At 31.7% G+C, this 14,598-nt stretch overlaps 1 protein-coding gene across 1 annotated transcript in view; it reads left to right on the forward strand.

Annotated features, from left to right (window-relative positions):
• LOC126888368 (forkhead box protein K1-like) overlaps positions 1–14,598 on the forward strand; it is a 122,702-nt gene that overhangs the window by 91,525 nt on the left and 16,579 nt on the right. Inside the window, exons 7-8 of the mRNA XM_050656565.1 lie at positions 4,347–4,434; positions 12,172–12,695. Of these exons, the coding sequence (XP_050512522.1) occupies positions 4,347–4,434; positions 12,172–12,322 (239 nt within the window). The 3' untranslated portion in view covers positions 12,323–12,695. The remainder of the gene's footprint in view (positions 1–4,346; positions 4,435–12,171; positions 12,696–14,598) is intronic.

Genomic DNA, 14,598 nt, shown 5'->3' on the forward strand with positions numbered 1-14,598 from the left:
CACTCCTCAACCTCTTCAGTTAGACTTTAAAAAGGCAAACACATTGTAAACTATATCACTTGAGAAAGACACTCTGCCGAAACAGCTGTAGTCACTTAGTTGTAATAAATTTTGTGGAAGTACAGAAAATAAACGTTTTCAGTGTTTTATTGTTAGATAAAAACTCAGATAATGATAATCAACGACAAAGAAGATATAAGGAAGCTAATGAAATAAAGATAAAATGTAAAAACTCAGAATTGGAAATAGTTACAACTTACGAATACGTGGAAGTAAAATTACTAACGACAAAAAAATAGACTGGAAAATAAGTAATATAGCAAATAAATCAAACAAGTTATACTACGTGTTAGCCCCAATACTGGGAAAGGAAAACTTCCACGAGAGACAAGGATAAAAATATATAACACAATAGTGATACCGACTGTACTCTATGCATGTAAAAACTGGACAATTCTGGAAAAACATAAGAGTAAGATAAATGCAATGGAGATAAGACACCCAAGAAAGATAGTTGGAAAGACAAAATAGGATAGATTAAGGTTGATCTGAACTCCCCCAAAAATAAACTACACATTCAAAAAATTTGAAAAAAAAAATGAGAAGGTATATGGGATCACTACAAATATTTTGACAAATTTTGAGCAAACTTCATGTTTTCGTTTTCGAAAAAACTTTAAAAAAACTCCTTTTTTTCCAGGTATAAAGCGGGAAAACCAAACATACAATTTTGGTAATTTTTTTACAGCATAAAGATATAATCCTAGGAAATACTTATGAATTTTTTTAAAAGTTTTAAATACATATCGGTACAGTTTTGCCACAGTAGGAAAAAATAATATGTTTCGGTTTATAATAAAGCAACCGGTAAGAAATTGGATAAAATTTTAATAACATATAAAACTGTAACAATGGAAAATATTTCTAATAAAATGTTGAATATTTTTTCCTAAACATATGAAAAATCTCGTTAAACAAGAATTATATCTTGAATTGCCGCTATCAAATTGTGTCACCATGAACTGGCTCCCTCTAGAACATCGGTATAAAATTAATCGGTACATTACATTGTTATTAGGCCTTGATAAAATTACTGTCTAAACAATTTGGCAACACAGCCAATTGAGCCAATGTGTGTAAGGATAGAAAAGTTTCCAGGTTTCTATATTATTACTGAGTCATCATGTAGAAATCTACAATTAAGTTGAAAATGTTACCACAGTAACATGCTATAATAGAGCCATCTCTAGGATCAGAAACAAATTAATTAAGCGTTTATATCAACCTTAAGCAACGAGAGTATTAGGAGAATGGCCAACCAAGAACCAATAATGAATAAAATAGGAAAGAGACAAATGAACTGGTAAGGGCATTTGATGAGGATGCAACCCAACAGAATTACAAGAAAAGTCCACGAAGCAAAGAACATCATAAAAAGAAAAAGACGCAGAACAATAAAGAAATGTATACAGCAACTAGTAGAGGCGGACAAGTTAAACCAAAATCACTCGAGGAATTGAAAATAATGACAGGAAATAGAAAAGAATGGAGGAGATGGGTTAGTGGAAATTAGAATAGCGATCCCAAATCCGACACCCTGATAGGGTAAAAGGAAGGGGGGGGGGAAGAAGAAAGAAAGAAATAGTGTGGTTGTTTTCAATAAGTATTAAGTATATTTATTAGAAAATTGAACGACTGGTATAATCAAATCTAATTTAGTGTCACTGTTACAAGTGAAAACTGTATGCATTTTGTTTAAACATTTTATTCAACAACTGTTTAAAAGAACAAAACCTAACAAGCTATTAGTTCAGGAATTTTCTTCTCTGTTACAATTGGCGCAAGTTAAAACTGTTTCAGAAGTAAAAAAAATAAAAACCTTGTAAAAGGTATTTTTAAAATCCCTAAAAAGGGCTAGATCACAACAAAACGTTTTCGGAATCAATATTCCATCATCAGTGTTATCACAGGTTTACATGCTTTAAGCCACCAAAATGTACGGGTAAAAACCCTCGAGTTGATTTTAAACAGTTGAGGTTACATTATATTATCCGATTTTAAAGGATGTTAAAAATATTTCCAGATTAGCCCCTGGTATCACATGACATCAACCATATTGGTTGGAAAATTTGAAGGTAGGACCTTACATGGCAGAGTTTACGTGACAACTCAGAAGACTGTTTCAGAAGTATGCTCTTTACATAGAGGTTTCAAATGTGTATGACATCGGTGCTGAGTAATTCTCTTTTTTCCCTTTTGGGCAAAAGAAACATCGAGGTTTCGCATTCACATCATTTGGTTTTACAAAAAAACATTTCTAATTTTTTTGCCTTAGAGGAATTGGCAGTGATATAATGCTTGACCGACGAATAATACGGTGCTTCGTAAGTTGTTTGGCAAGACCTGTTAAATATGTTCTTAGTTTGAGCTTGTGTTTGTGTTTCTGTAGTAAATAATTTGTGAATTTATGCCAGCAGTATTGAGTAAAGAATTAATAAAAATTAATGCGAGATTCTATTATACGCCAATGATTGTAACACAATATATTGAAGATGTTGGTATTTCAAAAAAACCCACTGGCCTACTCAAAGTCCAGACCTCAATCCTATTGAGCATGTATGGAGTCTTCTCAAAATACGTGTAAGACGTCGTATACCTGCTCCAACAGCATGTGAAGAGCTTAGAATGGCTCTCATTGAAGAATGGATCACTTGTTTTTAAAGAGACATGTCCAAAACTTGATTAGTTGTATGCCAGATCGAATGAGCAGTGTCAACAGAACCGTGGTGGCAACACACATTATTGAAAAAAGTGATACTCATCTGTTTTTGACTTTATCATTGAGTTCTTGTCCTGATTGTAACTAATGATACAGTTAGGGTCACTGAATAATTTACACCTTCATTTTTATATTGTAATACTGTAAAATCTCAGTGTTGCACGGATTTACTAATTAGTGGCCCATGTTCTCTGATGCGCAGTGTAGTTTCTTAATTATATACAGTGTGTCTGCGTAACTTGGAACCATATGGGAAACTTTTTTAATATTAATTTTACGAAAAAAAGTTATTCTTCATAAAGTTCTCTGCATAGTCTAAAACCTAAGATGCAATCATCAGATATCAAATTTTATCAATAATATACGAGGATGTTCAAAAATATGAATTTCGCTCTAGAGTAAAGTGCCTTTATATTCCACAATATCAAAAATTGTTATTAAGAAAAGTTGTTTATAATTAAAAATTATTCTGAAGTTATTTTCTTGTGGCATTTTTACAATTTTAACTATTTATAATGGGAAATAAGCCACAATATTATTAAAAAATGATTTTTATAATTTATGAAACGTTAATAAAAATCATTTTTTAATAATATTGTGGCTTATTTCCCATTATAAATAGTTAAAATTAAAAATTATGTTATAATATGCATTTACACTTTTTGTGAAAAAAAAAGAAAAAAAAATTGAAAATTTTCCTCAAATTATGGATACCCATCATTTTTATGTATTTAAGATAACTCCGTTATTATTAATTTTGCGAAAAAAAGTTATTCTTTATAAAAATATCTGAATAGTCAAAAAACTAAGATGCAATCATAAGATATCAATTTTTTTCATTTTTATACGAGGTATGCCAAAAAATATGAATTTCGCTCAAGAGTAAAATACCTTTATAGTTCACAATATTTCAACTAGAAGGATGCAACTGCATATTGAAACATAGTTTTTAATTCTGAACAAATTTTTATAATAACAAATTTCAATATTGTGAAAAATAAAGGTACGTTCTTCAGCGAAATTCATATTTTTGACATATGTTATATAAAATTGATAAAATTTAATATCTTATAATTTTATCTTAGTTTTTGGGCTATACAGAACGTTTCATATAAAATAACTTGTTTTCGTAAAATTAATAATAACGGAGCTATCATAAATAAAAATGATGTTGGGTGTCCGTGATTTGAGGAATATTAAAAAAAAAGTCAGAAGAGTGTAAATGCAGATTATAACATAATTTTTAATTACAAACAACTTTTCTCAATGACAATTTTTGGTATTGTGAAATATAAAGGCACTTTACTCTTGAGCGAAATTTCATATTTTTTGACATACATCGTATACTGTTAATAAAATTTGATATCTGATGATTGCATCTTAGGTTTTAGACTATGCAGAGCACTTTATAAAGAATAACTTTTTTCGTAAAATTGATATTAAAAAAAGTTTCCCATACGGTTCCAAGTTACGCAGACACACTGTATAATAACTAGAAAATATTATTTATAAGATGACTACATATATTTATATATTTTGTATTATATACTTTGATGATTTTTTTTAGAAAAATTCAATATTGAAGAAAGGTCAATGTCTCCAGGAGGATTTTCATCACAACCTGTTATAGTTCAAGCTGCAAACTATGCTTACAGGTATGTCACATTTGAATTATAGAGTGTGTTAATTTGACTCGTTGACTCTAATAAAACTTTAATATAACCATAAAAAACCAATAAAAAATATTAAATTACACCCTTTTTCATAATAAACTAAAAACTATAGTGACTGAGTCCTTGTCAAAGTCCGATATACAGAAAAATTTGAAAGTTAAAGGTATTTTATTGTTCAACATACTCTCCTCTTAATTGGATATATTTATTATAACGAACTTACAACACTACAGTTCTCAGAGGCCTTTGGCTTAGATAGTCTTGACTAGATTCTTCCAGTTGTTCTGGTACTTCACTTGTTCTCTCCAGTCCCTTGGTCCCATTTCTTCTATGTCAGTCTGGACGGCATCAAACCACTTCCTTCGTGGTCTCCCCTCTTCTTTTCATCCCTTGTTCTCCTTCAAACAAAACTCTTTAAGTTTCTTTCTTGTGGTATTCGTGAAACATGTCCCAACCATCTAACTCTCTGGGCCCTGATTTTCTGTCTTATTTTGGGTCTCTTATACATCTCCATTAGTTCCTGGTCTGTTCATCTGCATCATTCCCCATTAGCCTCCTTATACTAACAAAAACTTTTCTCAAGATTTCCACTCTCAAATATCCTAACTTTTTTCTTCTTTCTGATTCATTGTCCAAGTTTCACATGCATACAACACCCTTGGTCTCACTACTGTTTCATAAGTTGGAAACTTAGCTGCCCTGGACACGTTTTTGCCTTTAATAGTGCGTTTAATCATCCTACTGCTTTACTACCTTTTAAAAACCGTTTATCTATTTCTCTCTTCCTTTGTCTCCTTTATTTGTAACTGTTACACCAAGGAACTCAAGTTCTGTTACCTTATCAAATTTATACAGTGTCATTCGTCCTTAGAGTGATCCATGTATTTTGTTCTTCATTTTCCACTCTCATTTCTTTATACTTGATTTTTTATTGATCTATAATATATACAGGGTGAGTGGGGAGGAATGTGCCAAACTTCAAGACTGTATAATATACGTAAAAATAATCAGAAATAACTCGCATGTTGTTATTCGATTTTCATTTGTTTCCGAGATATAGGGTGTTAAAATTTTTATTACAAACTAACGATTTATTTATTACTCTAAAACCGGTTGAGAAGTGCAAATGAAATTTGGTGGGTTTTAAGACATAGTTGTTGCGCTTGTTTTGACATATAATTAAGAATTTTATATTTACCATTGGCGCGCATACGGATAATAGTCTGTAATTTTTAAAGATAAAAATGGTACACCACTGAAATATTTCAAATTAAAAATCTTTCTTGAATTCCTCGTTCAATTTTTGACAAAAAATCTATCTTTCGTTTTTTCATGCAACGCTTACAAAGTTTTCGACGAAGTTTCTGTATGAATGTGTAGAAACTTATTCCGAATACGTTGTAAGCGTTAAGATATTTTATTTTTTGCATGAAAACGAAGCATCTTATGTACAAACATGAATATAGATTGTTTGTCAGAAATTGAACAGGGAATTCAAAAATAATTTTTAATTTGAAATATCTCAGTGGCGTACTATTTTTTTTTCTTTAAAAAATTTCAGACTATTACTCGTACGCGCGCCAATGGTGAATATAAAATTCTTAATTGTGTGTCAAAACATGCGCAACAACTATGTCTTAAAAACCACCAAATTTCATTTGCACACCTCAACCGGTTTTAGAGCAACAAATAAATCGTCAGTTTACAAAACAAATTTTAACACCCCATATCCCGGAAACAAATGAAAATCGAATAACAACATATGAGTTATTTTTGATTATTTTTAAGTATATTATACAGTCTTGAAGTTTGGCACATTCCTCCCCACTCACCCTGTATATTATATTATTTTCTAGCTTCTTCAAAATTGTGTGAACATTTTTCGAAGTTCTATTCTTGAATGTGCCAGAAACACCAAGTCATCTGCAAAACCCATGCACTGTTGTCATTTGTTCAAATCATGCCGCTTGTCTGAATATTTGCTTCTCTATCTTTTCTTAATGTTGATCTGAAGCTATTTCCTTGTGGCATTTTTATAATTAACTATTTATATGGGAAATAAGCCACAATTAAATTGAAAAAAATAATTTTATTAACTAGTGAAATAACGTTTCACCCTGTATACAAATAATGTTCGGTACACAAACCAATCCTAGATCTCAGAAGTCACTCAACCGGTCCCTTAAAAGCCGCCAAACCGAAAGGTTTACCGCGCTTTTCTAGTTCCAACAACACAGTTCGCTTCTAGCCCTCGAGTAGAATAGTTCGCTATCAGTCCGCAGAAAGAACAGTCGCCAGTCGCTTAATATAGCAATCTTCATGCCGCTAAAAATAACGCAAAAGCAATGTTGCCAGTGTTACTCGTAGCCTAGAACATTCCTGTACGCAGCAAATCTTATCGTTGTAGTAGTTATACAGTGAAGTAAAGTGACAGTCCAACGTCAGTGTTATACGTACGTCAGTGTCATACGTCAGTTATACGCACATAACCATCCTAGTTTTTTATTCACCATTCTTCATACAATAAAGTTTGTTACGTGTAAACCGCTTTTCTTTCCAGCCCATGGCTGGTGGTCCTTCGATCTATTCTTAACTACGCCCTTTCTCAACCAATTAACGTTTTTTTAAAATCGGGTACTGTTGTCAAAATACAAAATACTACTCGAAACGTTAATAAAATCTATCTTTTCTAGTACTACGTTGAGTAAGTCTATTGACAGGGGGTTTTCTTGTTTTAATCATCTATTGACGTTAAACTGATTTGAAAAACTTCCTTCTGTCATGGCATGGCTTCATTGACTGATTGTATTAGTTAGCGTCACTTAAACTAATCCTATCAGGTTCTCTGACATTCCTAGTGATCTCATTGTTTCGTATAATCCGTTTCATGAGATGAATAATAGGCCCATTTTAAAACCATTAAACAGCATAGTTATGAAAGCGTAGATTTTGTACATAACTATTGTTTTGTAATAATTTTAGCCATAAATATTTGATCGGTTGTTGTTCTCTGTCTGAAACCAGCCTGGTATTCTCCTATTATCTCTGTTTCGTAGGTCTATATTCTAGTTCTTATAATCCTTGCCAATACCTTATATCTATACCTACCTAATGTACTATTAATAGTACGATTTCTCTGTAATTTTCATAGACAGTAGTTAATCACCTTTCTTGTGATTTGGGCAGAGTGTGTCATTGCTATTAGACCAAGGCGGATGTGTAAAAATATTAGTACATTTGGACGTTGAGAGGTGACTCATACTTTTTTGCAGAAATTGATTGGAAATAACTCATATAATATTAATTGAGTTATCTTCCCACTCAAAAAGGTTCGGAACATTGTTTAAATAATTAAAATGTCAAAAAATGAAGGAAAAATTCGATTTTTTCTTCGTTTTTTGATTATAACTTGCAAAGTATTCACTTCCTAGAAAAGTTACATAAACATAAGAGTTGCGTAATTAAATTTCATACAATATAAGATTGGTTAATAATTTTAAAAATTGTCACCCTTGTTGCAAAATAGCAATAATTGCGAAAGAAACCATAAAAAAACAAGTATTCGCATTTTACGCTTTTCAACCATTTATGCTACACCTAGGACCTTCATATTTCACTCAGAAAAACTATATGATATAATAAAACAACACTGTGAATTTCATTAAGATCGGTTTGATAGATTTTGCAATCCAGCTTTCGCAAAAAATATTCATTTTTTCAAAATGTTGCAGGACTGAAAATAAAGCAGACAGCAAGTTGAATTTGTTTTACATATAGAACAATATTGTTCCTTTCATTTGTAATTTGCAAAATTAAAATCGGTTAACTATCACGGCGTCACGAATTTTTTAAATGAACATTAATTTTTGGTGCTACGCGCAGGATAGCGTATAGTTGGCTCTGATTGGGCATTCCAATGACCTTTGATAATGATTGATACATTTTAATTTGTATTACATTTCGACATAAATAAATAAATTTGTTTATTGCAAAATAAAAACACATACCCTGTCCTTTGAAATAACACTTTTTTAGCAAAAACTTTCTGTGTTCATATATTTTAACTTAGAGAATAAAAGTTTTATTATTTTTAAACATATGCAATTGTTTAAACGATATTTCACAAACAATAATCAAATTATTTTAATTTTTGTGGAAGTAAAATATTAAAATACAACAAAATATAGAGTAATAAAATAATATATTAGATAAAGATTGCAAGAATTTTTGGTGGAAATCAACTTGTGTGAATGGAACACCTCTGTCCTGCGCATAGCACCAAAATTAATCTTTATTTAAAAAAAAAGAATGTGTGTGTACTTTGTACGCACGTAAGAAGTTATACTTCTATTATATGATTTAAACGAAATTAATATACTTTTTATTTATATTTTATTTAAATATTAAACTAATTTATACTTACTACTTCTCAAACATTTTTATTAAAACAGTGCCAAAAATTAAAATAATAAAAGAATAAAACACACACAAACACATTAAAAATGCCACAAATGATTTCTGAACATTAATTGTCGGAAATTTTTTGAAGTAAATACGTATTTTCTGAAAATAAAATTATATAATAAATATACTTACAATCATAAAATGTATAAAAAAAAAATAAAAAAATAAAAGTTTTTATTGGGATTCGAACCAGCTATCAGCGCGGTTGGTATATTGGGGTTCATTCGCCTTAAACGCTTCGCCACGGAGGCAATGTGTCATTATGTGCGAAGATCGACTAACTAAACGGATTAAGCTTTTGACATTTTTGAATTAAATTAAATTATTTTGATTTTGAATTGAAATGATTTAGAATTGAAAAAATACAACAAAACATAGAGTAAGAAAACAATGTATTAGGTGAACATTGATAGAAATTTTGATGGTAATCAAATTATGTAAAAAAAAATAATACATACTATGTATTTTCGTAGGTTCAAATAGGTAGGTACCTATGATACATTTACAATTATTACGTACCTGTTGCTTTTAAAAACTATTTAAATGTCACTACAATTATAAACTTTTTTGTTTCTGTCCTCACAACAATAAAACTAATACAGTGGAACCCCGATAAGTCGGCCCCCGATAACCCGGAACTCCGGCTAACCCGGACCGATTTTTATCAGACAAACATTTCAACAATAAAAATGTATTACTGTTACAAAATCTCGTGAACCTAATTCATTCATTTGGTGACGTCAATATACGAACGAAACGATTGATGAATCCGACATTACTGAAAATATCAGGGTGCAGATGGGACCCTGTCGCGCAATTCGCAGCAAATAAAATAGTCGTATGTTTTTGGCTTCATTTTATTTCGGTTATACATACGCATTTTCAAGGTTCACGAGGTTTTGTACCAACTCTATGTAATATTATATTTGAGAGATAATGGAACCGGATTGAACTACATAGGTATAACATAGTAAAAATGACTCATGGTACACCACATTCATTGTCGAAAACAACATGCACCTGTATTATCCTTTATTTTTTTGAAACTGTCTGTGTTAGCATTGTTTAGAAAAGACTATTAAAATTCTTTTTTTAACAATGGTCTTAGTCATCACTTTTATTAAATAACATAACATCAGAGACGGTATTATGTGTAGTAAAGTCGTATTATTGTTCGCTTCCGTTTTGTAATCGTTCGTAAATTTATTCAGATTTTGTGTTTGCGTGTCTTTTGTCTATAAGGGCAACAAAACGTAAAAATGTTGTAGTGGCAATGGAAAAGAAACTAGAAGCATTAAGTAGAATTGATAAAGGTGAATCTTGCAGCATTATATTATGGTGTCGGTACATCTACAGTATCGGATTGGAAGAAAAATAGAACTAAAATCGAAGTTTTTTTTTTTTCAAAATGATAACAAAAGACAGTTTAATCGGTGCAAAGCTAATAAAGCTAAGAATGAGACTTTTGACGACGCTTTGTATGTGTGGTTTTGTGTGGAATGCGAACGTGGTTTACCAGTGTCTGTGTGACAATTATAACGGAGTTTATCTGTAAGCATACCATATTTTATTAATTTTTACCATTTTCTCCGGCTAACCCGGATTTTCGATAACCCGGATCGGCCGCGGTCCCAATTAATCCGAGTTAACGGGGTTCCACTGTATATACATTTGTTTACCTTTATATTGAACAATTATTTATTATTGACAGATCATTTCAACACCCAATCAGAGCCCGTATAACGACTAATACCATACTGTCGGTGTGCGCATGCGCGCAGATCAATATAAATTCACCCTCAATCTCAATCGCGCCTAAATAAGTATAACTTCAAAAATTCCTGACGCCGTGATAGTTAATCGATTTTAATTTTACAAATTTAAAATGAAAGGTACTGTATTCTTCTATAATATGTAAAAAAATTTGAACTTTCTATCTGCTTTATTTTCAGTCCTGCAACATTTTGAAAAAATGATTTTTTTTGCGAAAGCTGGATTGCAAAATTTATTTTGCAAAATCTATGGAATCCATCTTAATGAAATTTACAATATTGTTTTACTACATCATATAGTTTTTCAGAGTAAAATATGAAGGTCCTATGTGTAGCACAAATGGTTGAAAAGCGTAAAATGTGAATAGTTGTGTTTTTATGGTTTTTTCGCAATTATTGCTATTTTGCAACAAGGGTGACAATTTTTAAAATGTTTAACCAATCTTATTTTGTAGTAATTACGCAACTTTTATGTTAGTACAACTTTTCTCGGAAGTGAACACTTTGAAAGTTATAATCAATAAACAAAGAAAAAAATCGAATTTTTCCTTCATTTTTTGACATTTTAATTATTTAAACAAAATTCCGGACCTTTTTGAGTGGGAGGATAACTCAATTATTATTATGTGAGTTAATTCCAAGTATTTCCAAGCAATTTTTGCAAAAAAATATGAGTCACCTCTCAACGTCCATCTCAAAACAGATGCGCCCTGGACTATATGGCATTTTTTCGTTTTCCATATTTTTACAATATATCGAGCTATGTATCTTTTTTTGAAGTATATCTCCTCCTACTTTTAAAATTTCATGCCTCTGCTGGCACTATATTTTCTCCCCTACTTTTATTATTCTTTAAGTCTCTTATTACTATTATTATCTCCATTTCTGTAGGTTCTTGTTTTTGGTATTGTTCTGTGTCTTGTTGTATTTCGATTTCTGTTTGGCCGTTCTCGTTTAATAATTCGTCACATACTCTGCCCATCTGTTTAATTTTTCTGTCTTTTCTCCTAATAGTATGCCTACCATCTTTATTTCTGTAACACATTGTACATTTATTTTGTGTCACTCGTGTCTTTTTTATTCATTGATACAAATTTCTAACTTCTTTTTGGACATTGTTTTCTTCTATTTTTAATTATTTTTTTCTCTTCTTTTGCCTCTGTTCTCCTCTTTTACCTTTTTTATCATGTTGTTCTGACGCTATTTTCTTGTGGCATTTTTGTAATTAACTAGTTTTGATGGGAAATAAGCCACAATTTTACCAAAAAAAAAGATTTTATTAACATTTAGACGTCCAGATCGAATGCCGTTGTCATTTGCCGATTTGGACGTCGAAATGTTAATAAAATCATTTTTTTAGTAAAATTGTGGCTTATTTATTTTATCATCTGTTCCAGACTTGGTACCCTTCTTTACTTATGTATTGCTTCATTTCACAAAAAAATCACATTAGCGCCTCTAATGCTATCTTTTTCTTTTTCAGCACCGGACATTACTCTAACATCGGTATGGATTTGAAGAGGCATATGGACGAACAAAGCGTGGGAAGTCCTTCTAGTTCTGGAGAAAATTTAGATGGAGAAATTGAAATTAAAAGACCCAGATTCGGTCAAGTGAAGTTCGAGACGGAATAAAATTCCCGATAGTGAAAATCGTCAGCGATCTTATTGTGCTTTAAAAAAATTACTTGGAATCCATAGACATATGGAACAAAACTCACAATTTATCGAAAGTAGATTCGTCATCATTTATGTCAGACATGTTTAATAATAGTATTTTCTCTATTTAGAAAGTATTTCTTTATTAATTATCCCAAAGTAATTCACGTACAGTGTCTGCCAAAACTTCAGAATTTGATCAAAATCAAAGCTAAGTACATATACCCTTTTTACTACAAAAACATGTTCATTCAAGATTCATTGCGTCATTCAAGATGTCTGACGCCAGAGCATTGCCAAAACATTAGAATACGACTTTTCATCATGGCCATGTTTTTTGTACAGTAGGGTGGAGTGAAAATAAAACAAAATTTTTTTTTTTCTCAAATTTTTTCGCCTGTATGCGGAAAAGTGGTCTCACGTGTAGTGTAAGTAGCTTGCAAAAAATGAATTTGATGGGATAATTTTTTCCGGTGCCCCAAGCCACCTAAAAATTAAGATAACGTGAAAATAAAACAAAAATTTTTTTTTCTCAAATTTTTTCGCCTGTATGTGGAAAAGTGGTCTCACGTGTAGTGTAAGTAGCTTGCAAAAAATGAATTTGATGCGATAATTTTTTCCGGTGCCCCGAGCCACCTAAAAATTAAAATAAAGTGATTTTTTTTGCAGCTCTTCGCTTGTTTTCCGTGAAAACAACCCAGAACTCACCACGAGGAGGTGGCTGCAATTCGAGTTCCACCCACCCACCCACCTTTAAAACGTTTATGATTTAATGCTTGAGATTAGCTAAAAACTCAACTTTTGTGTTAAATTTAGGTAATGCTTGTCGGGAAACTATTTGGGACCTTATGAAGCCATCTCTTGCTTCAGGCCCACATACTTTTAAGGATGCCTCTGTTACCAACTTAACGCAGCGTTCTATAGCTTGGGAGTGACAGGGAAAACGTAGTATCTCCATTTCTTCAGGAACATCTTTAATCATCTGTTTTAGATCTTCTGTTGAAATTTTTTTTGTCATTGGAGGTTCGCTTATCACTAATTGTTGCCAGTCAATCATTTCAATGTAGTCATTTGCGTTAAAGTTAATTTCTGGGACTTTAAATTTTCTTATTTCATGGGAGTTTCTGGATTTTAAGATTCGCCGCAAACCTAACTCTCTGATATGCTGCCGTTCATCACAAAGCATTGCTATCAACACATTTTCAGGATGTGCAAAATAACCATTAATTTGTATTATCCTGTCCACTATTTTTTGCAGTTCAGGTGACAAATACCTCGTCCTTTTTACTAAATTAAATAAATGTACTGGTCCATCAAAACAAAATGGTCTTGCTTTAATCTCGAACCACAGTGGGGCATATACGTTTTGTATATAGCATACCAAAGATTTTAGGTTTTCCGAAGGAGGATCTGTTGCTACGTAAAGACGAAGAATTCTGCTTGCAGTTGTTAGCCATCTAGCATGTGAAATTTTTCCCGGTTGTCTTCTTGCTAAGTCACTCGAGATTTTACCGTTAGATACTGAATTACTAATTTCAAATAAATATTTCTGATCCGTGCTAAGCTTCTCGATTTCCTTTGCATCATATTTGGGTAAAACTGATCGAATTTGCTCAAATTTAACTACAGGAAGATGCTCGCAGTTTTGTAGTCCTTTTCCAATTTGTCCTGAAAACTCACGTGGTCCGGTAGTTTCTCCATCCAAGTGCTTTATTAGATGGCGCAGAGGTAGTTCATTGGTATGTAATATGCAAATAAACCATTGCATTGATCGACCAATTGCAAGTTCTACTTTACGGATAACACCATTGTGAATACCTGTATTGACAGCAGTTCCGTCGCATCCAACAGCTACCAAATTATCAAGGTCTACATTTTTATTTAGAAAGTCCAACATTGTCTTGCTGATTTCTTCTGCACTACCCGACGATACACTAATATGTCCTATATATTTTGACTTGGGCTCAGAGACTAAGACAATATGTTCTTCAGATATGGTAGTTTTGTAGTATTTATTATCCTTCATTTCATTTTGTAGAGTTCTATCTTTTCTACCATCAAAATAGATTCCATGAAGAAATTTAAAAATTTTTGTATCATCAATTTTAATCTGGTTGCGCCTTTTTTTTCTCTCCCGCCTAATTTTACTCCGATCTATGATTTTGTCATGACTTTCTACCGAGATGAAACTTAGATCTTGCAACACCGAGTTTGTTATTATGGATGCTACTCTATCAGATACTCCTGTACGA

The sequence above is a fragment of the Diabrotica virgifera genome, chromosome 7 (assembly GCF_917563875.1).
Source record: "Diabrotica virgifera virgifera chromosome 7, PGI_DIABVI_V3a".
Lineage (NCBI taxonomy): Eukaryota > Metazoa > Arthropoda > Insecta > Coleoptera > Chrysomelidae > Diabrotica > Diabrotica virgifera.